Raw genomic sequence first — 27664 nt, forward strand, 5'->3', positions numbered from 1 at the left:
CCACACTCCTCTAACCCCGCCCCCAGCCCAGGAAGAAGAAGGGGCAGAGAAAAAGACGAGGCGGGGGGAAAAATCCGGTGAGGTCATTCCAATGAAGAGCGCAGGAGGCGAGCAGAACAAGGTCGACTTTCCCGTGGAGCGCAGCCCTAAGGAGCGCGGTGCCCGCGCACCCACCGCCGTGTCCGGCACCTTGGAGCGCGCCGCGCTCGGGCCGCGCTCGGGGCCGCGCTCGGGCCGCGCTCGGGGCCGCGCTGGGGCCGCTCGGGGCGGCGGGGCGCGCGCGCTCCCCGCGGGGCCCGGCGGTGCCGGGGCCGCCCCGCCGCCCCTCGGCAGCTCCCGTCGGCCGCGGATGCGCCGCTCCGCCCCAGCTGCCGCCGAAGGAAGAAAAGTTTGGGGGTGACTTAGGGCCGCCGGAGCGCCGGAGGAGAAGAAGGATGCGCGGTTTCCCCGGCTGATCGGGAAGGAAGGATGACCAAGGGAGGATGTGCACCAGCAGTCAGATCATCGGGAGCCTCCTGGTGCTCTCCGTGCTGGAGATAGGGTTAGGGGTGTCCAGCGTGGCCGTGGGGGCGGTCAGTTTCAGCCTGGTCCTCACAGAGCATAAACCTCAGCTGGGAGACTCTTCTCCGGTATGGAGCGGGGTGTGTGTACGTTAGCCATTTCACTCTCTCTTTAACTCTTTATGGTGATGGTCAGACCGTGCGAAGGCATCCCCCTTTCCCTTCTCTTCCTTTCCCTTTCCTTCCCTTGCCTTCCCTTCCCTTACCTTCCCTTCCCTTCCTTCCCGCGTGTGCATGCTGCGCCGAGAGCCTCGCCGGGTCCATTTCCGATGTGCATGCGGTACGGTCTGCACAGTCGTGGGGCGGGAGGCACGGCGGGGAGAGATGTGTGTGTGTGTGTTGGGCGGGGGAAGACCCCTTCTTCCTCGCTCCTTTCCGTTTTTCAATCTTGCTGTGCACAACTGAACTTTCTATGAACCCCTTCTCACACCTGGGAAAGCCCGATGCCTCGAGTGGAACACGGGCCATAGCTTACAGTCTTTAAATTGACTGTGAGCTTTGCTTTTTAAAAAGAACAGCCCTATCCCTTACGAGGAGACAAGGAGATTGTTGGAAGGTGTTTTAAATTAATGTCAAGGGTATGTCAGCTGAGTCCCAGGCTTTTGGAGGAAAAAGAGAAAGAGGAAATGGGAAAGAAAAGGAAAGATATGTTCTCATGACCTGGACACCCTGAGCTTCTTGTAAAATGAACAAAAAAAAAAAAAGAAAAACCAATAATGGGTTAATCGAAGCAGCATGTTCATATCACAGAGCATTTCTCACTTCTCAAAATGTTTCTTTATTTTTCCTGTTTGAGATATGCATGTTTCTAGGAAGAATTTTCCTTCAAATGTTTATTTATATTTATGAAACAAAGAGAAGAAATATTGAATAATCAGTCTAAACATGAGTGGGCATTTTTGAAGTCCAAATCTGGTTTTGGCCAGCTTGGATTTTACAGCAGTATTTGTAAAAGGATTGTTTTGAGTTAACATAAGAAATGCAAAACACTCTTGATTGTTCACCTGCATAACCTCCTGTAATTTATAGATTCATTCTGACAAAGTACTTAATGTAATATTCTCACTGTCAATAATTATTAATTATTGACAACAGTCATAAATATTTTTGGCAGTATATAAACATATAAACACAAACATAATTCTGCACTGCAGAACAGGTAGGCGAGAAATGAAAATGAAGACCAGATCAGATAAGACAGTGGCCAACAGGTAATGATATTGTCAAAATCACTTCAAAAAGGGAGGTTTCTGATCATTGCTGCTGAAGAAAAAAATTACTTACAAACATGTGTCTATCTGAAGATTTAATGACACAGGGCAATATCCTGGGTTTCACTTAGTCAAAGAGCTTTGATCAGTCAGTCACATCAGTATTTTATGCAGTGATTGTATTTTGTGACAACGCTACCATAGCTGATATCATTTCATGACAATGCACATTTCCTGCACAACTGCCTCATTCATTTTTATGCTATCTGTACTACCAGAATTTGTACTAGCCATAGATTAAAATCTGCATTAGATGTTGGCTCCAAGGACCATATAATCAAAGTGAAACAGATATAGGATAAAAGAGTGTAAGGGAGTATGAAGAAACAACAAAGCAAAACTGAGTGGTATAACAGGTGGTTGCATTAACACACCAGCAGTTTGGCTGATTTCAAGCTGTTCATAGGTAGAGTTTTAGAGAGGAATAAGAAAGAGGACAATAAAGCGTTTTTGCAGATGTTTATAGGAAATTATCCTCATGTGTGAGTGCAGAGGCATGGAAGGGAGCCCAAAGGGACTTGTTTGCAAATGTAAGAAAGGATGCCCACAACCAGAGCCAGCAGAGGCTGGCATGGCTGGCATGAAGTGCTGGAAACTGAGCAAAAACTACAGGTTGGGTAGGCAGAGAAAGGCCTTATAGAAACTGTAAAGTGGAAGCAAGCAGCTTATGCTTCATGTAGCAGAGGAAATGAGAAATCACAGTAGCATGTAGAGTGGGGTGACATGGTTATGAAGGCTTGCTTACTTTTCCTAGAACTAAAGATCTGTGGTCTAAATTGTCATCATTATAGCACTCTCTTTGTACTACTCCAGCACTTCAAACTGTCTGTTAAGTTGCATTCTTCTTACTTAGGGCACTAGCAGCTGAGACAGGAAAAGAAAGGGGCCAGAGATTTACTATTCTCCAGGGATGCTTATGGACATGGGTAACTAGATCCAAATTAGAACAACTGGAGAAAGGTTTGTTTGGACAATGCTCAGGATTGTCCTGTTGCAGAAGTGGCACAAGCCACCTTTCTGTTCACTGGATCTTACACTGAGTTCATGTTGCCTGTATTAAAGAATATATCTTCCATAAAATATATTCTTTTCTTCTATTTCACATTCTTGAATCAAGGTTTCCCTTTGAGAAACATATACTAAGGAAAATAAAGGGACATTAAAGGAAAAACTAATTCTTTGACATGTTAGGATGCAAGACACTTGAGTTAAGTTGAACAGTGTCATGCCTTCTGTTGTAATTTACTTTGAAATACACAGAAAACCTTTGACCCTGTTCTATCCTTTTATGTGGGTGTAACTCAGCAGAGACCCAAGTTCAGAAGGAAGTAGATGAAGATAGCATCACCATGGAAACCTTAACCTGAATTCCTAAAATTTGGGCATCTTAAAAATCATGCACATTCTATCTTCTATACTTGCCTCCCTGCAATGCTTTGCATTTGATGAACTTTAGCTTTTTTGTTAGAAGAGTTTTTCTTATTGTTCACTGTCTCCATTCAGACAGACAATTTACTAACATACCTTAACCATGTAAATCCCACCCATAGGATTAGAGATACAACTGAAGTTAAGCATGGGCTGAAGTGATCTGATCATTGCATGCCCTGCATTATGTATAAACAAGCCAGTGAAAGTAGAGTAGACTAGAACTAAGAAATTGAAGGTCTAGGCAATGTCTACATCAAAAATGAGTGGAAATGGAAAAAAAATTTCTAAATTTATTGTTCTCATTGCAGTTGAACTGGATTGAGATAGTAAGAGTTGTTTAAAATTTAGCCGAAAGAAAACAACTGAAGGTGTGACAGACTTCTCAAATTATCTGGAGCATGTGGAGACAACTATCCAATTTACATCATAGCCAATCTGTCCTTTTCTAAATAGGCCATGGCTGCAAAATTGAAAAAAAACCCACCATAAAAACAGTCCCAAATACCCAAAGGTGCACATGTTGTTGATTTCTGAATTTTCTTTCTATTATGATTTATTGGGATAAAGTATTCCACAGGCTGTAATCAGTGTTTCCCAGATTTCTCTCTTTCTCAAAAATTGAGGTATATTTCTGAAATCCACCATTCCAATTCAGTTATATGACGTACTATAGAAATGATCCAATCAATGAGAATGCTGAACCAATAACACTAACACAGTAAGAATGACAGCATCCATAGCAAAGGCTTTTGCACAAAAAAAAAAATCAGAAGATGATAATCCAAAAAGTATTCCCAGATATTTTTTAAATGGTCACATACTTTCACATCTATATTTAGAACATAGTGGCTGCATCACTATCGTTACGAGTAGCGACTAGATATTCACACACGTGTATGGTTCTAATCCTTATTTATTCTGCAGTGGTGAATAAATTATTGCTATATATGAGGCTCCCTCACAGAGAGAGAGAGAGGGAGAGAGGGTGAGAGAGAATGAGAGACAAAGGCCACATCTTTAGGCAAATATGCCATCCACCTTTATGTGCAAGAGAGATACCCAATGATTCACTTATGGCTATGCCTCTCAAGAGTAATTGTTTCTTCCCTTATTAAGACAAATACCTAAATATATCTGAGAGATATGCATTTTCTATATGTTGGTCTGGCTGCCTGTCTGTAAATAGAGGCAGAATTATTGTTTCCATGATTTTTGGTTTTAGCATAGTGGAAGTCTGCCTGCCCATTAAAAATCTGCATTTATAATTTGGCTACAGAAATTTGTTCCAAGATGGCACTTGAAATATTTGACTTAAATGACTTTTTTTTTTTTTCCAGGATTTGAGGGGAAAGAAAAAATGTAAGTCTGTATGGAGCTCTCCCAGAGCAAGAGCATCATTTTAGACTATTAAATCAATGTTGGTGGCCTAAAATTTTAAAACACTAAATTTTGCATTTAGTTTTTACTGCTGCCAAGTTTCCTTTGGAAAGAACAGTCAAACTATTTTTTTCCCCAAAAAATAACACTAAAAAAAATCACATTATTATTCAGCATGCTGACAAAATGCAGATGTGATCCTACTTTATTTTAACATGTGCACTGCATTTTCATCAAACTGACCATATTTCTGTCTGGCTCCCACTCCTGATGAAATGAATCTCAGGACTTTCAATGAGCTCAGTGGAAGCTGGGAAGAGTTCTATACCTATAGATAAGGAAGGATGTACCAAATGTGGGAGCTTCTTGCCTCGCATGGAGTCAGGATATTTCACTCCAACTGAAGTATTTCAGTAGGTTTTCCTTATCATGCAGAGACTCTAGAGGCATGAACCAATCTGGAAGATAGTCTATCTAAGGGGACTTGTAGTTCCTAGGTTGGATTTAGAGGATCTGTTGAATATAGGCTGATTTAAGCACATGCTTAAATGTTTTGCTAAGATAAGACTTTAAATCACCTACAGGGAATAATCTTTAATTTTTTTTTTTTTGAGACGTAAGGAGTCTCAAAAGATAGAAATATTTGATAGAAATACTTGATAGAAAACCAACAAAAAGCATTATTTCTATTTGTTATTCTGACAGACTGTAAACAAATTAAATAAATATTATTTTGTGCTGAGAATTTAAGTGTTTTTAGAGATGAATAGAGGTTTTTTTGAATCACTGATAGCAGGTAGACTTTCAGATTCAGAGACACACTTCTAAATTTCCTTGAGTGTTTCCAAAAACCATTTCCCATCTGTGCAGGTCTAGAATCAGATGAATGGAAACACTAATTACAGGGACTGGGATAGAATTTAAACTGCTTGAATATGGCTTGAATCAGTGGAAATTGTAGCAGCACCTGAGCTGATAAGACCCAATAGCACACTGCCAGATCAAGGTATTAGCTCAGTTTAGACATGTTTTAACACTATGTCTTACTTATGACAGACCCTCCATTCAGCATGACAGATTTGGTGGAACACAGGGTTGGGTTGTGGCAATGCTGTTGCTGCTGGTTCTGTGCCTGGATGACTTTCAACCAACTACCTAGGCTTGCTCTTTTTGCCTATTGTAATTTTTCTTTAGTTTGATACCTGTGTTTTCAGGAGTGGATTCTGTGCCCTTTATGCCTCCACTAAGAAAACTTAATTCTTGTTCTGAAATACTGCTTTGAAGAAGAGTTACAATTAGATATACCTCCTCTGTTTAGTTCATCCGTTAGAGATTTCAGCTTTTTCTCATTTGGATGGGGTTGAAACATCATTATTAAATACAGTCATCCTTTCCTTACATTATTAATTTCAAATTCCTGGTTATTCTCCTGGAAGTCACATGTTTATGCAGCTTTAGTATATAACACAGATTGTCTGGTTTATTACCTGACAAGGGTAAATAAAAGTGAAGCTGTTGACTGTCTTGATGGTTTAATCTTCCAAGTAGAGGATCATTTGAATAGGTATGATACACTTTAATTTTCACTGTGTTATATTCAATTTTAGAATAATTTCCCTTCTTCTATCTCATCAGACACATATGGATGACCCAGAATGACAGAGGACTTTTCATGGAGTGTGTACAGTGTAGTGGTCTTCTGTGTCATGAACAATGACTAGGGATCAAGCAGTCCTTATATTCAACAGGATTTCTCTACTATTTTGTTCAGTCTGCCTGCAGGAAATTTTTCCATGTAAAGTTTTCATTTTTTCAAGGGAATTACACTCATCATTGCTTTTGCCTCTTCAAAACAGAAGGCAGAAAGGTTTCTTAGGTCCAATATATAAAATAAAGATAGTCCCTTTTCTTCTACATGGTGGAAAGCAACAAATCTTTGGCTTCCTGCAAATATAAGTAAAACTGAATCTTTTCTTCAGACTACCAGGAAGAAAGTACCCATTTTCCAGGAGAATGTGAAAGAGGCCAAGTCTTTTGTTCCAGAAAATATGAAATAGGGATGGTTCCAAACCACAGAACTTGAACCTAAATTGAGATTTCCGCCTCCTTACCAAAATTTCTGGGTGTTTGGATCTGAGGTTTTGTTTCAAGCCAGTATTTAATATAAAGTAAATTAAAGCAGGCTCAAAATAAACATTCCCCTTTTCTGGGAGGTCCTTAGGTTTTTATTCCAAAGTTCAACAGTCAAAAAGAGAGATTTTCCAATATGCATATTGAACATTAGCAGGCACAGCTGCAGTGGGAATGGCAAAGACTCTACCAATGCTACTGCATCACCTCGCAATCACACAGTGCTATCAGAGTGATTCTGACTGTGATAGTTCCCTGGTGAATCATCACTGAAAGGGGGATTGAGGCACTCACAGTTCACTGAGTCTCTGTGTAGCTTTTATGCTTTTTTTCTTTGGCTTTTTTACCATTCACCCAGTAGTGGTTATGCTCCTGTCTATTATTGGATGATACACTCTCACAGAATCATAGGATCACAGAATAAGGGTTGTAAGGGACATTAAAGATCATGTAGTCCCAACTGTCCCTGCCATGCATAGGAACACCTCCTACTAGACCAGGTTGCTCAAGGCCTTGTACAACCTGGCCTTGAACGTTGCCAAGGTTGGGTCATCCACAACCTCTCTGGGCAACCTGTTCCAGTATCTCATCATCCTCATAGTAATGAATTTCTTCTTAATATATAGCCTAAATTTCCCCTCTTACAATTTATACGCATTACTCCTTGTCCTATCACTACAGCTCCAACTAAGAGTCCCTCTCTGGCTTCCCTGCAGGCTCCCTTCAGACACTGGAAGACCGCTATGAGATCTCCACACAACTTTCTCTTCTCCAGGCTGAACAGCCCCAACTTTCTCAGCCTGTTTTTGTAGAGGAGGTGCTCTAGTCTTCTTATCAATATTCTGGCCCTTCTCTGGACTTGCTCCAACAGTTTCAATACATGCCTGCTCTGCTAGTTTTGACACAAAACATCATATATATAGGAAGTATGAATAAGCCTGCAACCAAAAGTAACCCTAGGACCAATGGGGATTGGTTGTAGTTAGTGATCTATGTAGGTTTTTAAGTGAGCTTTTTGGATATTTTTTAGCATTTTATGTTTTTTTTTTCTTATGAATAATAATTAAAATTAAAGTCCAAGAATGAGACATCTGTTTTTAAACAAGTCTTAGCTGAGGGTCCCTGTCTGGCTCCCAGGTTATTTTGTAGGCCTTATTAGTTTAGCTTATCCTTAATGAAATATTTTAGTCTTTTTCTCTGCATGAATTGTGAACAATTCAACAACTGAACATTCTTTAAAAGGAGTTTATCTTCAGTGACATATTTCTTTTCCACTCCTCATTTACTGTATTTTCAGAATAAGTTTGTTTGCCTAGCCTACCTCAGGTGTGACATGGTTAGAAAATGTAACTACATTTAAAGAATCCATGAGGTTGGTTGGTAAAAATTGATTGAGGATAATCAATAATCAAGTACAAAGGAGCAAGTCCTCACAATGACAGTGTTAGTTAGTCATGGGCAAACTGTAGTCCAGAGTAGCTCACAGTTAGAAAACAAGTTTAACTGGTATGACATATTACCATGAAGATTAAGTCTTTCAGGATAGCCAGGAAAAGACAGAGAGTGTAAAGAAAACAGAGCCTCTGGTGACTCTATTCCAGTTTGCAGTATTATAAAACAGAAGATTTCTAATTGAAAGACAAACAGGGACAAACACAGGAAATTCCTTTTCAGTTTATTTATATTCACATCCTTTTTCTGGTACAAAGAGCTAGTGTAGTTTCTCCCATCCAATTTTCATTACTGCTGATCACAGCACTGGGACATCAAAAATTTTACAGGAAATGCCTATACCACAAAAAAAAAAAAAAAAAAAATCCCAGATCTCTAGATATTCTTTCAAAAAACAGAGAACAGAGTCTATCACATAATGTCCTATTGAAATCCTAACCTTTCTAGAGGTCTCCACATTGAGAAGCCTGCCTAAAGAAACTGTATGAGCAGTGTTCCTGAGCCCTGTGTATTACTAATTCTCTCTCCATAAAGCAGGTTTCCACTGCTCCCAGTGAATCAGCCTTAGAAGAGAGTGGTAAACTTGGCTCATCATTTTCAAAACTTTACATGAGGTTTAATTGCCTGACACTGTGGCTCAAATTCATCCATTGGTTTTAGTTGCAAAATGCCTGCTGTCATAAATAAATAACCATACTGGGTTTTGGGCAAGCCTTTTCTCTATGAATGTAATACACTGTCATCTAAAAAATCCTCAACCTAAATAACATTAATCCTTTGATACTGCCCAAGTGCTTTTATTCTGAGGTTTTTAACATATTCAGGCACATAAGTGCATTCAGTTTCACAATTTGTTTGTCTCATAGTCATATGGATTATGAAACTTAGGCATGATCATCTCACAATTACATAGAAGAACATGGAAGAAGCAGGAACACCCAACTTCTCGGAGTTAGAATAAAATAATTTCAGTTGGTTCTCTGTTTAGTTCTTCAACTGAGGAACATGTTATTCCTTGTGTATGTGTATAAATACCGTAGATGTAGAGAAAATACATACAGAGTATACATGACACAATAAAATACTGTCATAAAGTAATAGAATTTTCCAAGTTGTAAGGGATCCATAAAGATCACCAAGTCCAACTCCCTGCTCCCTGTTTCTCCTAGTACTAAACCACACGATTAAGAGCAGCATCCAGAATGCCCCTTGACCTCTGACAGGCTTGGTGTCATGGGGAGCCCCTTCCAGTGACCAACCACCCTCTCAGAGAAGAATCTTCCTTTCATGAAACTTCATTCCATCTCCTTGTGTCCTATCAGTGATTATTAGAGAGAGATCAGCACCTCCCCCTCCACTGACCCCCCTTGAGGAAGGTGCAGAATGTGTGGAGGCCACCCCCCAACCTTCTCTTCTCCAGGCTGAAAATCCAAGTGACCTCAGCTGCTCATTGTAAGTCTTGCCTTTGAGGCCTTTCATCATCTTGGCTGCCCTCCCCTGGACACACTCTAGTAGTTTGATGTCCTTCTTATATTGAGACAGCCAAACCAGCACACAGTGCTCGAGGTGTGGCTGCACCAGTGCAGAGCAGGGCAGGACAATCCCCTCCCTCGCCCGGCTGGCAATGCTTTGTCTGATGGCTCCCCGGACACGGTTGACCTTTTTTGCTGCCGGGGCACTGCTGACTCATATTCAACTTGTCATCGAGCAAGACCCACAGATTTCTTTCCATGTGCTGCTTTCCAGTTTCTTGTCCCCCAGTATTTATGTATAACCAGGATTACACTGTCCTAGGTGCAGAATCCGCTCCTGTTAAATTTCATATGGTTGGTGACTGACAAACTCTCTAGTCTATTCAGATCTCTCTATAAGGCCTCTCTACACTTGACAGAGTCCACAGCATCTCCTAGTTTAGTATCATCAGCAAACATTAGGAGTCGTAGATTAGCTCCATTGTCTCTAATTGGAGCAGAATTAGAGCATTCTTGAAACAATGGGTGACCTACTCTTTCATATTCTTTCAGCTTTGAAGGCAAATTATCAAACTCACAGGTTTTTAAACTAGTTATTGTATTGTACTCTACTGACTGTATTTTCGAGAACTCATTAATTTTTCTATGTACAAAAAATTCCTTTCAATCCTAGTCATTCACTACAGAGAATAACTATATTATTAATTCACTTTATCAAATCTGACTGAATAGAATTTAATTACAAGGATGTCTTCAATAAATTTATTTTGAGGTTTCTGCATTAATGCTGAGAAATACAAAATACTATATGTGAAAATCTGAAGCATACCTGTTGAAGGCAATCTGCAATGACAGGACTGGGAGTGAAACTCCAAAACTTCACAGAAAGCCTGAGTGAAAACTTACAAAGCAGATATGATGAGCTGAAATCTCCTCTTCTTATGGGAAAGGTGTAAGGGGAGCATTACTCATCAGTGATATTTTTGTTTTGTTTTGCTTTTTTTCTATTATTATTCCAGTCAGTGGGCTCTAGTAGCAATTACCAGCTGTATGTCCTGGTATGTCCTGGGCCATTCAGCATCATGATATACATGACCTCTCTGTAATAAGACTGGTATTAAGCTCACACCCCATACTTAGTGTAAAGGTAAATAATACACAAAATATAACCACATTTATTCTGGGGAACTGATTTGATGGGTCTAACTTAGAGTAAAAACTTAGCTTAGATATATGCATGAGCTACTTTAGTTGGAGGGAGATAAACTATGTATTAAAGCACCTCCTCAACTGAAATAGTGAGGCTGCAAAATTTTAGAGTGTAAATGAGATGTAACTGTAACACATTACACAGATGTTGAATGCCATATAGAAACCACCTAGGTTTCTGGTTTTTTTTTTTACTTCTTATGTAACAGTCAGGTCTGCTCTGTGATTTAATCTTAAATCAAGGTCAATCACAGCCTTTTGCTAGAAATATTGCCTCAGTGCTAAAAGAATGTGGAAAATCCAGTTTTAAAACTACCAAATTACTTCCCAATAGGGGTGTAGGGTTAGCTTTGCTGAAAATAAGTAGCCTAGATTTCTTAATAAAGGAGTTTATGAGGTATCAAGGAAATCTTTTGACAGTATTACTAACACCTGGAGAAGGCCTTATTGCTTTCACACAACTACTGTATTTCCTACCATGACTGCTCCCTTGAGGACTATTCACTGTTTCCTTCATTAAACTTTTCTGTAGGAGGAAAAAGAGACATCAGAGAACATTATTGGTCTTTGACAGAGGTCACTATAAAGCATTAACATCAATTCATATCAGATGGTAGGGAGTGGTTTTGGTTTTCTTAATTAGTTTTTGCCTAATGTTTGATGCCACAATTAGCAGATCAGTTTTTGTGAGGGAACTACATAAAACAAAGTACAGGTACCCTCATGCTATCTCTTGCAAAGTGAGTAGAGTAACCACCCAAAGGTGTACTCATATTTACAGCTGCACCCACAGAGGTGACTGAGTTACATCCTTGCCCAAAGTTCCACTGTTTTGAAGACAACAATCCATGTATGATCCCTCAGTTCAGATGGTAGGATCACAACATTAAGTGCCTAAGCTATACTTGGAAGAAGATGATTTGGATCACTGACTACTACCTTGCTAAACTTTTCTGAGGAAAAAAAAAACAACAGTAAAAAGGCATTTTCTTTGCTTGCAACATTGGGGTTTTTTTTCAAGTTGTTTGGCCAAGAAGCTTAAAATTTGGATTTCCTTTCTTATGAGTAATCATGCACATTCTCATTCCAATTTCTTATCAGATAAGTATGTTTATGGTTGAGCTATAACTTCCTGAAAATAAGGTTTGTGATAAAAATGCTGACAAGTCTAATCATTGCCTAAACTACTGTTGTGGTTACCACCACAGTAACACAGCGAGATTTAAACTTCGTATCTTAAATGATTAAATAATTGTTTGTTGGGTTTCTTTTCTTGCAGTTCCTGCTTTGCGGCATATGTGGAATATTGTGCGCCAAAAAAAAATCTGGACTTGTTGTAAGTTTTTCCACTGCATCTATAGCACATAAGTATATGAAAGGCTTATCTAACTTGAACTCTTTACTAGCGGCTTTCTGTGTCCAAGTGTTTTTGACAAAAACTTATACAAATTTCAAGGCAGCAATCCAAAAATGCAATCAGCACTTTGGGATACTCAAGCAAAACAAGGCAGTTCTGAAATGGCCTATGTAGGTCATGCTATTTAAGCCACACATCCCTATTTATCATTTTCTGGATAAACTTGGATAGGAAACCTTTTGACACAGATGTATATCATGTCAATAAATGTTTCTCAATAATGTCACTGGATTGCATCTTCTCTCCTTCAAAAAACAATACTGGGCTGCCATCTCAATAAGGCTGCTGACCAAGTTTGATTCTAGATATCATAGCTGTTAAGTATTTTAATAAGTTCATTTTTCAATCTGAGATATGTGTCAGCGATGGTAGATGTTTTCTGTCTCTTCTAAGAATCAGAAGTACAGTCATTTTTCTGACTGCGGCAAAATGGTGTTATTACTACACAAGTCACAGCAGAACTTTGTAATAGACATGATCCTATTGTAAGTGACAATGCCTTACTTAATTTTCTGTCAGCTTGATTATTCTGCCACGTACAGATGGAAGTCACATAAAACCAGCGTAAGTGCAAAGGGAATCAAGAGTTCTCTCAGATTATTTTTTAATATCAATGAGTTATCCTAAACCCTGTTACAATGATAGCCTCATTTCTTAAAACATGCGTACCATATCCAGTTTCTAAAAGCTGTCTGTTCTGGTGGTCTCATGGAATAGTCACTTGGCAGTGGACTGCAACAGACAGCCTCAATGCCACATTCCTGATGAAATTCTCATCCCAGTTGTGTACAGAAACAGTCTGCAAGGCTCCATAAATTATTGCTACCACAGCAGATAAGTACATATACAAAGCCATACAGAGAAACATAAAGACCCTTCTACATCAACATGTGACAGGCCAGTAGTATCAAGGGAAGTGAATAAGACTTACTCTGGTTAGTACTGTCTCCATAAGAAGGTCCTTTGCTCTTGAGCCATTTGTGTCTCAAGCACATCCTGAATCAGGACAGTATCTTTGCGATTAAAAGCAGTAGGAGATCTTTAAACGTCTCATTAATTGCAGACTGTTTCAAAGCCTTCTAAAATTCCCAGAAACATTTCAATCAAGTTAAAAATCAAATAAACCAAATCAACCAACCGACCAACGAAACACACGATCACCAAATTAACCTTCTGTAGAGCAGCATCACAGATTTCTCTGTTGTTTCTCTTGCTTCTTTGACCAGCACATTCACACTGAATACTTCCAAAGTCCCCACAAAAGCTGCAGAAAGCCTCCAATCTGCTGTCTGACTGAATAAATCATAATTGAGCAGGAGACAATCAGATGACACAAAAAGCAAGAGATTGATTACAAACACGTGAGCCGTTCACTCCTGAGGCGTAGTGAGAAACTGCACAATAGAAAATTACAACACATTCTGTCATGTTACTGTTCTGCACGAAGAGGTGGAAATCACATTTATGTCCTAGCAGTCCTTCCATTGACTAGGTTTTAATATTACCTACTCATTTTACCCAGCTTTATCTTACATGCAATATCAACATTAACTTTTTTATACCAGAAAGTAATGTATTCCCTTGGAGCAATGTGGGAGCTGAGGGAGTTAAAAACAAGTGTCTGTGTGGTGTTTTGCAGCCAGTGATGTTATCAAAGAATTGAATTATGGTTAGTCTCATTTTTTATATGCATGAATCCATCTCTGAAAAATGTTACTGTGACATAACTTCTCTTGTCTCTCCTGACAGATGATACTTTTTTCTGCCTGTTGCATCTGTGGACTAATTGGAGGAATCTTAAATTTTCAATTTCTTCGTGCTCTGACAAAGAAGTCATCTGCTCTCTATTCTTTGCATCTTGCCTCCATGTCTCTTGCATGCATTGGAATTGGTGGTTGCACCCTTTCTTCATGGCTCACTTGTCGGCTAGCCAGCTATGAACAAAGGCGAATGTTCTCAGAAAGAGAACATTCATTGCATCACTCCCATGAAATGGCAGAAAAAGTGAGTTGTGTGTCCTCCCTTATTTGTTCTGCTTCTCCTGAAGTGTTACTGTATGTGTTAAAGTTTACAATTGGCAAGAGGTGTATTCAGTTTTCTGTTTTATATGAGAAAGAGCTTCTGGGACATGAAATGCTGCCATTCTGTGTAAGCTTTATTATGTTGCATTATATGGAGCTATTTTTAGGTACTGCATATTTTCAGTACATCCATTTCAATGAAGTACATCCATTTTCAACATAATTCCATTATATAGCTATTCAAGGGCTTAGCTGCTAAATATAGCACTTCATAAATAATTTGAAGGCTTATTAATATGGATTATCATGTATTTTACTGTGAAAAAAAGCACAGAATGCTTTCTGTAATCACATCATTGCATGCTTCCAGGATTTAATCAATTTCTTCCTCTCCCAAGTACTCAGCTTATAAAGTAGGTTGTTTAAACACACAAGCCACAGTTCACAAACTTAGATAACCAAACCTAAGCATCTAAGGGCATATTTAGACACATAAATGAAACTGGACTCATTTGCAGCAGCACAGAGCATTTGCTTCCTTTCTCTATTAAAAGGAAGCTCAGTAAGGTGTATAGGAAGGAACATGTTTAGGTGCTCAAACTGAAGCTCTAAAAGCTGAACACACAGGGTAAAAACAATTAATTGAATGGAATTCTTGAAATCAACTCCTTGACTTTACAGATATGATTAATATTTAACTCCTTAAATGTTCACTGCTACCCTGTGCTTTACATTTGGACTTATTATCCAATGCCTTTCATTTGTGAAACAAGTAGAAAAGAGAACAAAAGTCAAGTGGACTGCCCATGTAAACCTCCACAGGCAAGTCTGCATTACAGTTAAGTTCAACAGTCTGTATCATATCTACTAAGACCTCTGAACAGCAGAGCAAGGATTAATTCACTCAAACTATAGAATGTTTTCAGATTCCCTGACAAAACACGATATAGCAGTTAATTTTCCATTTAGTAAAAATGACTTGTCACTTTTCTTTGGTTTCTTAACTGAGATGAGACTCCAAGTAGAAATAAAGACTGAATTCACCTTAGATGATGTTTGAAACATGTTTTAGAAAGATGATGTTTTAAACATTTTAAAAAGTTAAATAGTTAAGGTTACAACAGTAACATAAAGCAGGATGATAAAATCAAGAGAAGAGATACATTTCTCCATCTCATTTTAAAATTAAGTAGAATTCTGATGAGCTATGTAGGCAAGTATGGTCATGGTCTTGCAGATGGTAGGCTAGATCTTGACTTTCAAAGAGTCTCTTCTCTCAACAAGGACAAAGATGAGAGAAGAGAAGGAAAGGAAAAAGAAATGGCCTGGGAAGAAAAAACTTTCAAGATAAAGAAACCTGCCAACCCTACCAATTTGAGCTGATGATGACAATGTATAGCAGTAGTTCAATGCCTACTTTCCTGGTCTGTTGATTTATTGAGCTTTCTGATGCATAGCAGCAAGGACTGCCAGATGTCCACATATCTTGGGTGAATGGCCATGACACATGTGCAGAGCAACTCTATTACACACGCTCAGCAGATGTGGGATGTGCCCCACTGATGGTGGACTTCCTGTATGTCTTCTGTAGGATCAAGTATGCATGTGCAGATGGCTTGATCTGGGACTTCCTAGACCTGTGGACTGCCTGCTACTGGCAGGGTTGAGTACATTAGCTCATGGCATGCCCTAAAAATAATGAAGGCTGCTTAAAACCTTACCTCAAATTAGGCCCGGATCTAGAAAATAGCTTTCAAGTGTTTTATATATAAGACTATTTTGTATATTTATACTGATATACAGTAATATAGACATGTACTGCATGTGCATTTGTTTGTGCTATATTTATTGTATAATTGTTATATTTATATTAGAGATTGAGGGGTATTGAAATAACCGACCTGCCCAGCTGCCCGGTGATTCCCCCGACACCAGAGTTACCTCCAAGGTACGCTGAACACTAGGGAGCTACCATGTTGTTATGTCACTTCAGGAAGGGCCACCTCTAAGAGGAAGTCATAGTTTCAGCTAATCAAAATTGGCTGATGCTGTGATGTCACTCTGAGCCAGGAATGGTGCTTCCAGGTAGTGACATAACTCTACGTGGTGAACGCTGCAATCCGGAAGTAAGTTGAGCATTTAAAATATTCACCCTAGTTATAGGCATCCAAATACTCTTATTTGGATGTAACCACCATTGATTCACTCCGCTTCTAATCTGTGTGCTCTTAATTCCTTGAATTTAGCATCTTTTTTAAAAAAATGTATTAATACATTTTTTTTTAATAGGACTATTGGGGAAAAGAAATGATTTTCAATAGTTTCTGAAATTATGATGATATTCTAATAGCTGATATCTGCAGAAGATTCAAGTGATAAAGCTGACAAAAGGAAACTTACTCATGAATAGCCTTCTGACAGATCATTGCTATCAAAATGTGGCTGACTGTTAATTATGATTAAAGGGATTTGGTATTCTTGGTCCCTTTCCCAGCTGACAGATTTCTTCAGGGTAGATCCAACAAAGGCTTTAGGCACCTACAAATAAGCAAAACATAATGTCTTGTTTCAGAGCAGACAACCCCCAAACTTGGATCCAGAGTCCAGTGTTAGGCATCCCTGTTCCTGTTCAGTATATGAGGAGAGTAAGGTACCATACAAAAAAACATCCAACACCATCATCTGCAAATGGAGACTTGGGTGGTAGAAAATACTCAAAATTCACTAAGTTTACACACTTTATTTTCTGCGAGGTTTATACTTGATTTAGGAGTATTAACAGGCAAGGCCACTTGGTTTGATGGCCCTAAGCTTACTTTGTTGAGAGGAATAGGACATCCTTTCTTTCAAATGTGGCTGGTAATTCCTGAGACAGGAGGCATCAGTGCTTCCATTTTATGTTAAACTCTTAAGTTCCAGTCTCTGCTTCTCAAGTATTGTGGATTAAAAGAAGAGAGAGAAAGAGTAAGGCTAGTAATAAAGACAAGATTGCATAATTTTCTTCTCTTTGCCAAGAATCTCAGCTACTAAGCTATAAAGTCAGGTTTTCTTCCTTCCTTTTTCTTTCTCTTTCTTTTGCTTTCTTTCTTTCTTTTTCTTTCTTTCTTTCTTTCTTTCTCTCTTTCTTTCTTTCTTTCTTTCTTTCTTTCTTTCTTTCTTTCTTTCTTTCTTTCTTTCTTTCTTTCTTTCCTTCTTTCTTTCTTTCTTTCTTTCTTTCTTTCTTTCTTTCTTTCTTTCTTTCTTTCTTTCTTTCTTTCTTTCTTTCTTTCTTTCTTTCCCTCTCTCTTTCTTTCTTTCTTTCTTTCCCTCTCTCTTTCTTTCTTTCTTTCTTTCTTTCTTTCTTTCTTTCTTTCTCTCTTTCTGCCTTTCTGCCTGCCTTCCTTCTTGCTTTCCTTCCTTTCTTCTTTTTCTCCCCTCTGTCTAGGCCAATGAATCTTTCTTCACTTTTTTCATAGAAGCTTCCACGCGAAGGGGGACAAACAAATCCCTTTTATTCCACTTTTTCTCCAAGTGTACCTAGGAAGAACAGAGGAATTAAATCTTTCCACACAGAGAAGAGTTTCTGGTCCTCATGCAACTATTTTAGGACTAGTTCCATAGTGGCACCTCCACCTCATTTACCTGAATTTTAAAAATACCCCAAGCTGCACTTTTATGTATGCCCATTCCTCTTGGCATAGTAAGATGTTCTCTGTCATTAGACATAAGCAGCAGATCACTTATTTCTGCATCCAGATTCAATTTGGTATGAAATAGGCCTAGGACTGCTCATAATAAGGCTGTTCTGACCATAAACTCTGTGTGGCTTTGCAGCCTTGAAGGTCAGGGAACTGCTTAGTTACTGTAGCCATCTCCATGCTTAGGCAGCTGCTAAGTGGGTATTGTCTGGATTTCAATTTCAGAATTAGAAAATCAAACTCCAAAGAAATCTTGCTTTAGGATTCTGACTCATGAGCAGGTCAGCTTACTCTGGGATGACTCACCTTCCACTGGAGTAGCAATTGCTGAACTGCTAAAAATTGTAGACTGGCATATTAAGGGAAAACCAAAATCAGGCCCATCCCAAGGGAAAGCAAGGAGTTAAGACCCCCAGATCCTGTTTGGATCCAGAACCTACTTCCTAAATGTCTATCTCAGCAAGCATTGAATGGCATCTGTTTATGGCATGTCAGCACAGAAAAGGGTTTGAATGGTAACAGAGACTTAACTACCATCTTGTTCTTTTGTAGATTACACAAAATTGATGCAATTTCAAAGGACAACATCAAAAAACTTGCACAGATGCCACCAATGCTGTATATGTGGTCTGAGTGTAACATCCAACTCAATCACTATCAATGAGTCTATCAGCTTTCAAATGTACTTAATTTATGTAGGAAGAAATCTGATTTCTTTTTTTTTAATAGCGAGATTTATCAAGCCAAATAAAAAATGTGAAGTTTTTCTGAATGTTTGAAATTCAGAATTTGTTCAAATTTTATTACAACCTTAGCTAACTGAATTTTTACGACCATAAAATAATTCTAATTTTAATTAGTGTTTTCTATTCTTGTTTCAGGAAATGACAGACAATCTAAGCAACGGTGGCCCACATCTGATTTATAATGGAAGTGTATATTAAAGAGATTTTTAAAAGTTCCATGGAAAGAAGTGGTTTTAGAATTTTCTTCAGGAAAAAAAAAAAAAAGACTCCAAGAAATTGAGAAAATGGAACTATCTTAGCTTTTATGGCTCAAATGTCACAACTGCAGACCAGCACATTTGCAATTCCCTTTTAGAACCATGTTCAAAATTTGTCTCCTAAACATTTTGCGGATATACAGTATTTATTCACTTCCTGGCTACTGTCTCTCAGTTTTTTGTCTGAATAACTTTTCAGAATCGTGATAGTATTTGAAATAGACTTCTCAAGATTCTTATTCTCATGAAGACTCAAAAAACAGAAAAAAAAATTAAACTGGACCACATTTAGCCAGCTCATAGAAGGCAGAGGAAGAATGGCTCAGGGGAATCTTATTCTCCTCTCCACTTAGCAGCATCTAGTGTGATATGATGGCTTCAGATCATGGCATGGTACAGCAACACATCTGCACAGTCTCCCTCCACACATTTGGAATGCATCCTGCCTCAGTTTTCCTATCCTCAGTAGATCATATCAAAAGAGAGTGAAAATTCTTCTTCCAAAAGGTTCCCATTTCATATACAAGAGTAAATGAACAGTGTGCTGAAAACAACACCAATGTCTTTGTTTTGAAAGACAGAATGCTCTAAGAATGCCATAACTCAAAACCTCAATAATGCCTTGTTGTAAAGAAATTGTAAATATTTCCAATTTGTGAATGAAGTATATTTCGTAATTTGTTCATAAAAGATGACAAATAAAATGAAAACTAAACCAGAGGCTATAGAGAGATGTTTTGAGGTTTTTTTCTTTTTAGAAAGATCTTGCAAAGCTTACCTATCATGCTTGCAGTTTTGCACAACATGCTGAAAAGTTCCTAAATGGATAAAGCAAGCTCAGAAAGGAAAAAAAATGAAGGCTGAACAGAGGCATGGTCAAGGTCAGAATATACTGGCAATTCTTCACACCCTCAAGAGAGTTTGGAGGATATTAACACAGTATGCATGTTAAGAGAGCAGCTTTAACTGATCCCAAACTTTATTGTAGGACCTACTGGCTCATAAAGCCATGAAAAATGGAAGATTCAATCTGCAAGAGAACATATACAGCATAATATTCTTAGAAAATATTCACATAAAATTACTCATGTTACATAGTGAGTATATGACCATATTGTAAAGCCCAGCACTTCGACATGAGTTTGAGATGTGAGCATTACTGATGACTGCCAACATTTGGCAATTTATACCCATATTCCCAGAGAGGTATGAATAGAGTCTTATTACTTTTTAAGCCATGCCATAAAAATGTCTATAAATTACATTAACTTGTTTTGTGAATCTATATGGTATAAAATCATGTTTAATTCAACTATCTTAGAATTTTTCAAGTCTCTAAGGGAGTTTCCCATCTACAACATGGGAAACATCTTCACTGCTATTTAAGTCTCTCACTTAAACTTCATGCATATTAGTTGAATGGCTAAGCCTGTGAGTCAGAAAAGGGTCCACATTATAAGGCTTTTCTTCACTTACTTACTATTCCGAAGGTATTTTGAATCTTCTCAAAGACCCTGTTATACTAATATTTATTACATACATTAGAAATGGGAAATGAGATTGTTCAAGTTCATAAGAATACAGATACTGTCATAGCAAAATAACTAGATATTAGGGCATTCTGCTCAAGGAGATCCTCCCCCTTCCAGGTACTACCATTCTTTAGACTGTCTCCTCTACTACATTCCAGGTTTTTTGGGCTCTTTATAAGAGGCCATTGCACTTTCAGTTTGACGTTCCTCTTCCTCTGCAGCAGGAAACATGGGATATATCTGTCCCAAGTATGTGCCCCTTACAGGAGCATTTTTTCTGCAGCTCCAGACACAATCTGCCAAGGCAGGACCACTGTCTAAATGGGCTGCAGGGATTCATATATGTTGAAAAATCTACACTGAACATACAACCAGAGGAAGTGGTTGTGTAAGATTCCTTTCCCCATTGCATCATTAAAAGAAAAATAAGAGTAAGTTAAAAAATTACTCAAAAATCCACCTCAGAACTACCTGGCTGAGGTTCATCACTAGCTCTGTAGGACACTTGCAAAATCGCAGTTCTCGCTGGGGTCTTTTGTGGCACCTCAGGACTTAGAGTGGTAGCTCCAAATCCTAGAGTAATTTGGAGCTGCAGTTCAGAATCTGCTCAGGAATTGCATGAAAGAACAGACCATAACACCACCCAGTTACTTATTACAAACACTTTATTTCCTGGCATGTTAGCAAGACTATGGGATAGTGCAGGGAAATGGGTGATTCTTATATAACCAACACAGTAGTGCAGTACAATAACCACTTTCTTATGCTTTGGAAAGGAAATGAGGATATATTCTCTAAGTTCACAATGTCAGAAGCCCTACTGTAACTTATGAAATACAACTACACCACTCCTGCTGCATTTCAGGAGGTGCTGGAAGGAGAGAGAAGAGATCTCGGCCCCAGATTCAATTGTTAGGGTTTTTTTTCCTTCTTTTGGTGCCAAGCCTGTAGAATTCAGAAAAACTGGTTGGTCCCTGCATTAATAAAAGCCTTGAAAAGCAAATCTGGAATTCAAAAGACTTGGGAACAAATGTGACAAAGACTGCTTTTATCTGAGACATAGAAAGAGGATCAGGATTCTTAAGTTCAAACTAAATGACCATAATATATGGATGAAGTAAGGGAATTTTAGGAAAAATTTCACTTTGTTTAATGAAGTTTTGTTCCACAACTGCATACAGAGTTCAACTGCAATGGAAACATTTTTTGTATGTTTTTATACAAACTGTATGTTTACATACAGTTGATACAGTTGAAAGGACATTCATTCCACTTATCCAACTGCATGAAAAACAAAACTTCCAGTTTTCAGAATGAGACCAGCCAATGTATCTACACCAACAGCTTGAAGGCTGGGCACCAATATTCATTTTAATCTAAGTAGGATGAAACATGTATTGCTGTTGATGCAGTTATGTCTGATTCATGCTGCTGGAAAAGCAGATGCTGGCTCAGATTCTCTCAGAGATAGTCAGCTGTTATTTACTAGGTCAAGCAACACTCTTCCTGAAGGGACTTACTTATTGAACTTTGTGTGTAGGACTTACCTGATAAGTCCTTGATGTATGTTTTATATTTTAGGCTATATTTTAGGTTATACTTTGCATTTCATTGAACCCCAGCTGATGAGAAACACACACACATGTTTTGAATTTACAACAATCAACAGTTCTTATTGCAAACTGTGCAGAAAAGTATGTATAATATGTTTTAAATCTCTGTCTTGCTCAATCTTCAATATATATTTGTTGCATTAGGACATATGAATTACCCTTCAGATGGTCTGGAAAGGTATGAAGAACAGTGGAGCAGACCACATTCAATAGGAAATCGATATGCATAACCCATAATCACAAATAGTCATGCTTGTACCAGAATTTTCCCTGAGAGTGTGATTTTGAAGATAGAGTGAAAAGACGAGTATAATGGTTTAAGCCATTTTTAATCCTTTCAGATTCCAGTCCCAGGCAGGTTAAGGAGTTAAAAGGAGCCTTTCATAATTAAAAGCTTAGAAAAATCTAAAAGAAGACTGGTATTAAGGCTACCATATCATTGTAGATACTACTCCATAATCTTTCTGCCTAAAATGTTTCTAGCTGGCTTTCCTTTTCTGTATTAAAGTGACATCCTTACCTCTACCATAAACCTCCAACACAAACCAGTCAATGTGTACAACCAAAGCTGTTGTACATGTACAGTCTGTTGGACAGATTTCAAAGAATATTTTTAGAACTTGTACAATGAGTAACCAGACAGACTCAGTCTCCGGGGGAAGGAGGGCAGAAAAAAACCCACCAAACCAGAATATATTTCGTAGAACATAATTTGATGCTAAATCCATCCTAGTTTATTATTATCAGCCTGAGAAACTCTACATGACCTTGTGAAACTTACTCAAAAAGACCTTTTTTTCCTCCTAATTATAAAATTATGAAAATGCAATTTGGTGTTCTGAAGGAAAAGAAGGAACTGGATGAGATAAATCAGTAGCCGGAATTTTAGAAGGTGTGTGCCTGTAGAGACTTGTTTGGCCATGAAAGTGTTTTTCTGCTACAGAAAGAAGCAGCTTTGGATTGGAGCAAAAAGTCTAGAGGGCTGCACCAAGGTCTCTCTTGACACCTCTCTTCAAAGCAGTCAAAGAAACATCGAAGACACAGCATAGGCACACCTACTTCTGCCAGACAACTAACAATAAACTGTGCAGAGCACCCTCACAATTGCTCTGCAGTTCCTGCAAATGAGCTCTGAGCATATACGACAGTGGTAGTTTTTTTGGGGGAGTTCCCCTTACATTACATTATATTTGATTTACTGTAAGGTATCTTTTATGTCCTTTAAGCACGGAGTCACAGCAGACTGCTTTAGTGACTTTCACACCAGTGTAATTTTGCTTTGTGACCAGTAGAATGTTTGGGGTTTTTTTTTCCCCAGAGATCACTCTGAAATGTATAATCCTGCCATAAACTGCAAAATGTGTCTTTCTAAAAATATATGCGGTTATGGCATTTTGAACAGATTGACCAGGTTAATTAGTTAAAAATAACTCTACACCCAGGAAAATAGCTGTCTTGATGAACCGGCATAAAGTGCAATGGGAACATGTTAGGAAGGCAGGGAGGAAGAGGGACCATAAGGACAACTGAAAGAGCTTTGAACTGCAAAGTGTCACTATAATGCTGCATATAATTCCACTGATATGTATATATACCACTGACAGGTATATGAGTAAACACGAATCCTCTCTGTACTTTTAAGAAAGCATACATAGATTTAAAGGAGCTAAGAACCATTAGGATTTCCTGCCCTCTTTTGCATCCCATTACTAGTAGCTAGCGTGAGACAAATCAAATTATGTTACCAGGATCACAAACTTGTCCAGCTCCTCTCCCACAACATCAGTGAACCCTTTTTTCTCCTCCTCCAATTTAATGCTTGTTGAAGCTAGGAGGTCATGTCTTATACCCACCCTTATTTCTCATCTTCTCTTAAAATGCACTGTATCCTTCAAAGTGCTTAGTATTGAGTCAATTCTTACTTTCCTTGCCCAGAGAAAGCAAACACTCATCATTGCCTTCATTTTACAGTGAGATTGCAAACAAGGCAACTCTAAATCTAAACCATGAAGTCCAAACATGCAGACTGACAGTATTAAATTCCTGTGGTTTACTACATTTACTGATATCATTGCTGTCTTACCCCCTAAATCCAGGAATAAACTCCAGGAATGCTGACAGATACTATTTTTCTGAGAACTATTTATTAATTGTGTAGTGTCCTGGAAAAGTATGTGTATCAGAGCTCCTTTGGTAACTATTACACATAAAAGACAGTAGGGTAACACTTATACCCACACTATGGTGGCAGCAGAAGAGATCTTGAAATGGTCCAAGAGTTCTGGATTTAAATGCTACCAAAGGCATGGGATTCTGTATAGTCATATTTATACAATGGATTGTTTTTCTCCTATTTTCTGCTTGCTAAAAATACTGTACAAAACCATGAATAAAACTGTTGAGTTTGTAAATTAAGACATTCACAGAAGAAGAAATCCCTGAATGGATTTTAAAACTAGAAACTTATGATTATCTTTTCCTTCTGTATAGCACAAGACACGATACCTTATACTTCATCTGACAATTCTTTTATCAATCGCATAACATCTGCCAAAGCAACATATGTTTTTACATCAAAAGATGTAATCTGTCACCTCCCTTACTCCAATGAGTACAAACTTTCCCATTTTAAAGTGACTTTTTCTATGGAGATTTTCCAGGCATTGGTTCTCACTATTCTATTGTCTGCTAAATTAAGGAGCCTGGGAGAAACTGGGATCAAGTCATGTCTTATCCTTCTTCTAGGTAAGCTTCTTAGGTTCCCTCACTGTGGGAAAAATTTCCAAACAATTTCTATATTTTACTTCTTTCCTAAACCCTTTACAATTTTCCCATGTAAGCTTACCCTTTCTCTCCCGAGCACAGGAATTATGTCAGTATCTTGAATGCCTTATCCCATTCATCCCTGCCTTACCAAAGTTACATTGGACTGACAGCCAGCAGGCTGAGTTCTCATCTCATCTCTCTTTGATTGCTTCGAACTAATTTTTATCCTATAAGGATTTTAAAATTGAATAAAATTTCATACTCTCTCAGCTTTCTCTCCCCAGTTTCTTCTCAGACAAACAGCCTATTTCACTATAGGAGTAATGAGGAAAATAAGGATTTTTTTTTTATATATATATTTTAGAATCTGTCTCCTTCCCTGATTTCCATCAATGGATAGACAGATCTTTTGTGTGAATTTGTTGCAGGCTGGCAAGTTTAACTCTGATGCCTATACACCTAAGACCTTAAAAGGTTTACACTAAGCCATAAAGAATGCTACAAAGCCCCTATAACCCTCAGATGCAGAACCAGTTACAGTGAAGTTGTATTATTGAGGCACTCCTGACTTGAGCTACTTGGCCATGTTAGGAGGTAGGGCCGACAAACCTGAACAAAACCACACACACACAAATACAATGCTTCTGCACATTGCAGAGCATGTACAGTAACGCACTGTTTGGCACAGGCACACCTACACTGCTTCAAACCCGTGCCTAGCTTGGCACAGACAGAGCTCTGCTCTCTCTAACTTTCAAAGCCAGCTGTCAAACAAAGCTGAAAGACTACGTAGAGATTACACTCCCATTTGTCAAAAGAAAGATGCTTGTCTTATTTTAAATGGCTTGCTCAAGAGGGAATGACCTTTCTTTCCCCCTCTTAGGATATATGTCAGCTTTTTCAGAGTCTGTGCTATGGACTTGAGTCATAATAGCCTCTTGGCAAGTAATGGAGCCAGGATGAGCATCCAACAAAACAGTTTCAAGGATATATAAATACTAATTTATTGCGATTTGCCATTCAAGACAGTGTTGCAACAGTCTTCACTCTGCGGTAATTCTATGGCTGCAGTGATGAGCTTGTATAGGCCTGTTGCAAGACTGGAAAACTTGGAAAAAGAAATCTGAGGAAAAAGTTTAGAGGTTAGTTGATGTACTGACACATCATAACTGTAATAGCAGCAAAAAAAAATCCCAAACACCCCAAAGAACATCAAAACAAGCAAACAAACAAAAAAAAAAACAAACAAAAAAAAGCCAAACCACAAAAACCCAAAACCAACCAATCAAAGAAACCACCAAAAATCCAAAACCAAAAATAAAACAAAAAAAACACCAAATCCAAAAAGGTAGGTTTGATCAACATATCTTTAAATTCTTCACTTTCATTGTAACAACTTTTTTGTGTGTTCAATTTCCTCTTATATGTCATATGCCTGTGACTCCCCTATGCTGCATACTATTATATTCAATATTTGCTTTGAAAAATCCACACACATGAAAAATAATGAAAAATACATAAAATTAATTGATCATGCTTTATGAAGAAAAGGTAGTACGTGCATGAACCTTGGGGCCCAGCTTCTCAAGTACTAAATTAATGTCTCTTTTGAGGACTATATATAAAGATGTGCTAACAAATTGCTTCCACTGAGAGTAATGGAACTAAGACCCGTGTTTAAAATTAAACCTGGACAACTGTCTCAAACAAGGATTCTTTTATGAATGGCAGACTAAAACTCAGACAAGCCCAATGACTAGTAACTATTCTTAGTTTGCAGTGGTGTCAGCGTGAGAATCAGAGCCTTAATCTGCATTGCCCTGAACACTGTAAAAATAGTAACTGGATGTGCAGGCATAGAAGTGATCAATCAGAATAAAGAAAAATTTTGTAAGTACAGATTTACTGAAGGAAAAAAGAACAGAAGGGACAAACAAAGAGATTTCTACTGCTTTCTCCCCACCTTTCCATCAGCACCCAACAGTGAAAAATGCCCATTTCTATCAGTCAATGCAATCAGAGCTGCATTGTCTGCACAGTCCTCCAATGGAGAGTGCACCATCCTTCACTCCTCATGACACCTAAATTTATAGTCTGCAATACTTGCAAGTCTTTAAGATGACTCTTTTCAATGGTTCCCTCAAATACACTGTTCTTAACCCAAAGAAATGTTTCATGCTTAAACACTGAAGGTTTGTTTGGAATTATTTACTTTTGGCTTCAAATAAATGTACATTCTGGGGACTTCCAGGATATTTACTGGTTCTATCAAAGAATGGAAACATAACAGATGCCCACCAGCTTACTGGCAAAGAGAAGAGGTTCTGTCAGAACAGTACATTTATTTGGAACTAAGAATTTAATTTTAAATCTCTGTCTTTGATGACACTGATATCTTTGGCATTTACATTTCCAATGTTTATACTACTGTCTTAAGAACATTTAAGTAGAACCTTATTTCCAAATAAAGTTTCAAAACTTGGCATACTCCTGTTCTCTCTATAAATCTAAGAATTTTCAATCTTTTTCCATACAAACATATGGAATATTTCCTACCAAAACTGTATGACAGCCATGAAGTTTAATTATTCTCAATCTATAAACCTGCACAAAACAACCTATCCAAAATAATCCAACCTATCCCAAAATAAGGGAGAGCTATTCAGTTCCTCCTGTCAGCAAGCATCTGTGGAGATGGTCCAAAGATGTACTACACGAATGTGGGCATCTTGC

At 38.3% G+C, this 27664-nt stretch overlaps 1 protein-coding gene across 4 annotated transcripts; it reads left to right on the top strand.

Annotated features, from left to right (window-relative positions):
• The first annotated feature begins 264 nt into the window (after positions 1-264).
• On the top strand, positions 265-19738 carry TMEM196 (transmembrane protein 196). Of its 4 annotated transcripts, none has more exons than XM_018075203.2 (5): positions 275-629; positions 12182-12238; positions 14069-14323; positions 16215-16288; positions 18899-19738. In XM_018075203.2, the coding sequence occupies exons 1-5, from the start codon at positions 483-485 to the stop codon at positions 18903-18905; spliced, it is 540 nt and encodes a 179-aa protein (XP_017930692.1). In that variant the 5' UTR covers positions 275-482; the 3' UTR covers positions 18906-19738. The 4 variants fall into 4 exon arrangements, with proteins under 4 accessions (XP_008918627.1, XP_017930692.1, XP_017930691.1 ...); XM_018075202.2 differs by having other exon boundaries at positions 281-647; XM_008920379.3 differs by lacking the exon at positions 16215-16288 and having other exon boundaries at positions 265-629.
• The last annotated feature ends 7926 nt before the right edge of the window (positions 19739-27664 follow it).

The sequence above is a fragment of the Manacus vitellinus genome, unplaced genomic scaffold (assembly GCF_001715985.3).
Source record: "Manacus vitellinus isolate BGI_N305 unplaced genomic scaffold, ASM171598v3 scaffold_3_pilon, whole genome shotgun sequence".
Lineage (NCBI taxonomy): Eukaryota > Metazoa > Chordata > Aves > Passeriformes > Pipridae > Manacus > Manacus vitellinus.

Coding starts and splice junctions, on each gene's coding strand:
- TMEM196 (XM_018075202.2), top strand. CDS start 483: ATGTGCACCAGCAGTCAGATCATCGGGAGCCTCCTGGTGCTCTCCGTG. Junction 648..12,181: donor CGGTATGGAGCGGGGTGTGT/GTACGTTAGCCA, acceptor CTTTTCTTGCAG/TTCCTGCTTTGCGGCATATG. Junction 12,239..14,068: donor AAAAAAAATCTGGACTTGTT/GTAAGTTTTTCC, acceptor CTCTCCTGACAG/ATGATACTTTTTTCTGCCTG.